The 6,000-nt window shown below is 36.1% G+C and overlaps 1 protein-coding gene across 1 annotated transcript in view; it reads right to left on the bottom strand.

Moving 5' to 3' along the window:
- Positions 1–487: 487 nt before the first annotated feature.
- Positions 488–6,000, bottom strand: part of LOC126335786 (cholinesterase 1-like) — a 175,967-nt gene continuing 170,454 nt past the window's right edge. The window contains exon 11 of the mRNA XM_049999249.1: positions 488–1,194. Coding sequence (XP_049855206.1) covers positions 1,038–1,194 — 157 coding nt within the window. The 3' untranslated portion in view covers positions 488–1,037. The remainder of the gene's footprint in view (positions 1,195–6,000) is intronic.

The raw sequence follows: 6,000 nt of genomic DNA, 5'->3' as shown, positions 1-6,000 counted from the left end.
ACAATCAGTTTTTGACAACACAATTTAATTGGATGGATAAAAAAACTACTTGCCAAGCAGTGGCAGAACACACATATAAAAGAGGGTTGTAGTTAGGCCAGTCTCTTGTTCTCATCCTGTGCAGAAAGTTTCTTCTCACTGACAGTTCTGGGTGACTTTCTCAAAATATACCCCTTTTCCTAGACCTCTCCAGTCCTTTTCATTCATCTCTCTTTCTTTCCCATCAACCCTTCTGTCTGAAGAGGGAGCCACTGGTTCTGATAGCTTGCCTAACTGCAACCCACAAAATATTGTATAGTATCAAATGTAAGGGACAGTATTAAGCTTTAACGCTTCCATTAGTTTAGCCACTGTTTCCAGTTTATGCTGCCTAAGCAGTGCTTACCTTGCATCCATTGAATACATGCCATTGAGGTGGTTGACAGTCTGCCACAATATATCCAGTGTATTGTTGGTTGGGAGTATAAAGTGAAATAAGTTGCAGTAGTTTTCTGTTTGAAATTAACTTTTACTTCTCTGAAGAATACCTCCATAGGAGTTTTAACAGTATTTAAGCTCTAATGTAATTCACAATGACATTGCAACACTCAAAAATATTATACATTTAAATACTGGTGGTCCTCTTACATTGGAATCAAGTGAAACATACTCTTTGAACTCTCTCTCTCTCTCTCTCTCTCTCTCATGCACACACGCGCATATACACTATTTGTGAATAAGGTATCCCAAAATAAAACTATATCTTTTACACATCAAATCACATTCCATTCTACAATAAATATTACTAAAAGCACCAAAAATGTAAATCTGGTATAAAATAATGACATAGGAAACACAGCACAGCACAGTATAAGACCACACCCTGAATTCTCGTAAGGATATGCTTCTCTGGCAAATTACTTGGAACATTGGAGATTCTGTGAGCTTATAACTTATTCCAGAATGTGGCAGGAATCACACACAAGACAAATATTGGACAGGTACAGGAATTTAAGAATACTGTATGAATTCCTCCTTAATCTTTTGAAAATAGTCTGTTATGGAGGAAGAATACCATGCCAAAAGGCCATCCGTTCCTTGTCTAAACTACTGTCCATATTTAGTTCAACGTTAATGTCCAGAAATGCTGAATTCTGTTTAGTGAATGCTTCCCATTTTGGCACAAGTTGTGATGTTTCATTTGGTGTTGGATCACTGAAAAATAAATATACAGGTTTAGTGCTACATTTTAATAATATATAATGAAAACTTATTCTCATGAAAATTAAACATTGTGATAAGCATAGCTCTGATTTATATGAAACTTCCAGTTCTGACTGAATTCACTGTGAATACTATAAAGAACTGAAACAATTAAGCAAAACAATTTTGAATATAGCGAAACAAGGAACTGATCAAGACCAAAACAGATAAACACATAAATCACAAATAAGGATTGTTAAGTAAATAACCATAAGGATGTGACTAACGTTGCTATATTACTAAAGTAATTGTTTGCAATCAAGCAGCAAGAAATCTTCCCATTCAGTTACAATTAACAATGAACCTTACACAAAGCAAATGCTACCCCAACTGCAGAGAAAAATCAGTGGGCTCATGCATAAATTTAGGAGTAAAATTTTCACACATCTAGACTAGGTCCTGACATGTCTGCTAAAATACTGCATTAGGAGCATAAAAGCACCCCTAATAGATGTTATAAGTGAGTCATTTACAATTTATTGCCTTCCTGATTATCTAGAGCAAGTAAAAGTTCTTCCCATACTCAAAGTATGTGACACAGAAACTGTAAAGAATTACAGATCAGTTCTTTTTAAAAAATAACAGAAATGTTTATGAGAAACAGATTTATATGTTATATAAATACACACTTCTGTGTAAAGAAAAACTTGGTTTCATATTTGTAAAGGTAAAGGAAGGTGCTGCGGAAAAATTTACAAAAGTGCATTCAGAAGTCTTGGAGAACATGTAACAGGTCTTTCTCTAGATCTCAATAAAGCATTTGACACAGCTGGCATACAAATCTTCTATTTAAACTTGAAGCTCTGGAAATGAAGGGACTTAAGCTCCTATGTGGCAGGCAGAGTGCTACAGGTGGAGATTTCCCAAATTTCCACTGACTTGCAAAATAAAGGATGTCTTTGGAGGAATGACCAGTATTCAGAGATATGACAGGAAAGATCATTTGAAGCAAAAAGTCCAATAAACACAGGCTCTGAAACGCATACCTTAAGAGCTATGAGCAATTCTCCGAAACAAGTCTCTTCTACCGCTAGCTCTTTGCTTTCCATATTTTGAGAGGTGGTAGCAATGGATCAAAAAAATAAAAAATGTCCAGTAAATATGGGCTTTAAAGTGCATACCTTAAAAACTATAAGCACTTATTCATCTTTGCTAATGGAACATATCTCTTCTACTGAACAAGTGTTCATAGTTCTTAAGGTGTGTACTTTAGAGCCCAAGTTTACTAACTTTTTCACTTTTAATGACCATTCTTATCATTTACCTAAATACTGACCACTCCTGGCACACCCTGTACAGGGAAACATCTTTCAGATGCAGAATATTTGAATACTGGAGCCTGTCAAGTGAGTGTTAGGCCCTATAATGTTCCTTATTTACATTAATGACTTTCCACTGTGAATCACACAGTGTGAAACAATGTTATTCGTTGATGACAGCAATATACAATAATTACAGATGGTCATCAGAAATATTAGGAGAAAAGCTGACAAGGTGCTTATGGTCATCTGCAATTGGTCAACAACCCATAAGGTAACAGTTAATATAAAAAGACTTGTAACATGAACTTTTATGTAAATAAAAAACCTAAAGAAAACAAGGCTTAAAAGTACAAAATGAGACTATAGAATGTGTGGATAACACAAAATTTTTATGTATGTATGTATGTATGTAGGTCAGCAATTAAAATGGGATGAACACATCTGAGTAATTGGGTGAAAAAGTAGCAAAGCATGGTACATTGTAAAAAATCGTAAGTATAGTGTAGTAGCACAGGCCTACATATTTTGTACACAGATATTCTATCATTAGTTATGGTGTAATGCTCTCATGTTGAAATGTTGAACATATTTAAAATGTGTTCAAGCTGCAAAAACTGGTCTTCAAAATAATAACTGAGGGTCGCAAATGGGGCCACTGCATTGAGCTATTTAAAAAAATGAAATATTTGATGGTTCCAAGTGAATATGTCTTTCCAATTACAGTTTTTGTACACAGAAACATTGAGCAGTATGTGGTAATCAGCTTCGGACATGATCACCAAACCAGATTCAGTGGTTACATACATCTGGGTATCAAGATAAACTCAAGACTTAAACCAGTATTGTTTGTAATGAATAAAATCCACCATGGCTATAATTTCAAAGTTAATTTATCTATCATGATGAATCCAAGTAACAGGTGTGGAGGTCCCTCTAGGAATACATTAAACCACTACATATTACCAAGGAGCAAAGCTATATTATAAACTGCCAAAACAAATCAGAGACAGTAAGGTAATAAGTGAATCTACAATGTGTTTTACATTATATTTACTAAAAACTAGTATTTATTCAGTCAAAGAGTTCATTCAATATAACTTATTATGATTAAACTATCAGGCTGACCAATAACAACATAATCTGTAAGGTTGGAGTATACTTGTATCACAACACCTGTCTAGTTTGTAAATTGTACAGTGTAATCTAAAAATGAAGGTGCAATATCAGAGGAGGCTTGTGATTCACTTCTCTTGTGTCAATCTGTTCCTTTAAGTTAACCTTATGTAACTAAGAGGTAAATAGAACATATTTGTCTATATCAAGAATACCTCATGTATATCCTGTTTTCTCATGTTTCTTATCTTACATATCTCATCTATAAATAATCTATAAATAAATCTATAAATCTATAAATCTATAAATCTATAAATCTATAAATCTATAAATAATGATGCCATCCAAACTGTCTATGGATGAATGAATAAATAAAAATAAAAAGTAAATTTTGTATCATTCATTGTCATTTTTAAATTACCGATCAAGGGTGCAGTCACCAATGACAACTAATATATATGCAAGGTTCCATTATGTAATTCATTATCACAATACACTGGTGTGCAAAACGGACAAAAGTAACTTTGCCATGTTATGTCACTGCCAAGTACTATAGCTTGATGAAATGTGGACCATAGATAAAATGAACTGCTCCAATATAGTACAGGAAGTAACTGAAAGAATTACACAGTGAGACTAACAGAAATAACACTTCTGCTCAAAGACAGTAATTACTTGATGTCATTGCAGTTCATGATGGGCATCCTGTATACCACTAAAGGTGGAACGTGGTTTTAAAAAAGGGTATGTGTGATCACTATGGATGGCAATTTATGCTCTGCAGTGCCAAAATGTTGAAAGGAGATCTACATCCACATCCATACTCCACAAGTCACCTGTCGTGGAGGTACCTTGAGTACCTCTATCAGTTCTCCCTTCTATTCCAGTCTCATATTGTTTGTGGAAAGAAAGATTGTCAGTATGCCTCTGTGTGGGCTCTAATCTCTCTGGTTTAAGGTATGTAGGAGGGAGCAATATACTGTTTGACTCCTTGGTGAAGGTACGTTCTCAAAACTTCAACAAAAGCCCATACCGAACTACTGACAATCTCTCTTGCAGAGTCTTCCAGTGGAGTTTATCTCTCATCTCCATAATGCTTTCATGAGTACTAAATGATCCTGTAATGAAGCATGCTGCTCTCCGTTGGATCTTCTCTATCTCTTCTATCAGCAATATCTGGTACAGAACCCATACCGGCGAGCAGTATTCAAGCAATGGGTGAACATGTGTACTGTAACCTACATACTTTGCTTTTGGACTGCATTTCCTTAGCATTCTTCCAATGAATCTCAGTCTGGCATCTTCTTTACCAACGATTAATTTTATACGGTCTTTCCATTTTAAATCATTCCTAATGCCCACACCAACATAATTTATGGAATTAACTGCTTCCAGTTTCTGACCTGCTATATTGTAGCTAAATGATAAAGGATCTTTCTTTCTATGTATTTGCAGCACATTGCATTTGTCTACATTGAGATTCAATTGCCATCCCCTGCACCATGTGTCAATTCATTGCAGATTCTCCTGCATTTCAGTACAATTTTCCATTGTTACAACCTCTCGATATACTGCAGCATCTTCCACAAAAGCCTCAGTGAACTTCCGATGTTATCCACAAGGTCATTTACAGATATTGCAAGTAGCAGTGGTCCTATGACACTCCCCTGTGGCACACCTGAAAGCACTTTATAAGACTTCTTCCCATTGACAATGACATGCAGCATTCTGTTACCTAGGAACTCTTCAATCCAATCAAACAATTGGTCTGATAGTCTATATGCTCTTACTTTGTTCATTAAACGACTGAGGGGAACTGTATCAAATGCCTTGCGGAAGTCAAGAAACATGGCATCTACTTGAGAACCCATGTCTATGGCGCTCTGAGGCTAGTGGATGAATAGCGCGAGCTGGGTTTCACATGATCATCTTTTTCAAAACCCATGCTGATTCCTACAGAGTAGATTTGTAGTCTCCAGAAAAGTCATTATACTTGAACATAATACATGTTACAAAATTCTGTAACTGATCAACGTTAGAAATATTGGTCTGGTGATCCAGTCCTCAATGAGTGTGGTTGACAACTGCCAGACAGTAGGTGGTGCATGTGGACATGTTGTGGTACATCTCCCCAATGAATTGCATATGTGTTTGATGGGATTTAACTTGGTGGGGGGGGGGGGGGGGGGGGTCAGACAGAGCAGTCCTTTTTCTGAACATCCTTTCATGGCAAGAGCTCCTCCACCTGTGCTGTTTGATGCAGTTGCACACTATTATCCAGAAAAATTAAGTCAGGGCTGAATGCACCCCTAAATACATGCACAAGGGAAGGAGTACAGTGTCAGAATAATGTTTGACAAATGGGTGTACTGTGTTCATAGAT

The sequence above is a fragment of the Schistocerca gregaria genome, chromosome 2 (genome assembly GCF_023897955.1).
Source record: "Schistocerca gregaria isolate iqSchGreg1 chromosome 2, iqSchGreg1.2, whole genome shotgun sequence".
Classification (NCBI taxonomy): domain Eukaryota; kingdom Metazoa; phylum Arthropoda; class Insecta; order Orthoptera; family Acrididae; genus Schistocerca; species Schistocerca gregaria.
Note: the sequence above shows the minus strand (reverse complement) of the source record. Positions and strands in the feature narration are given on the sequence as shown.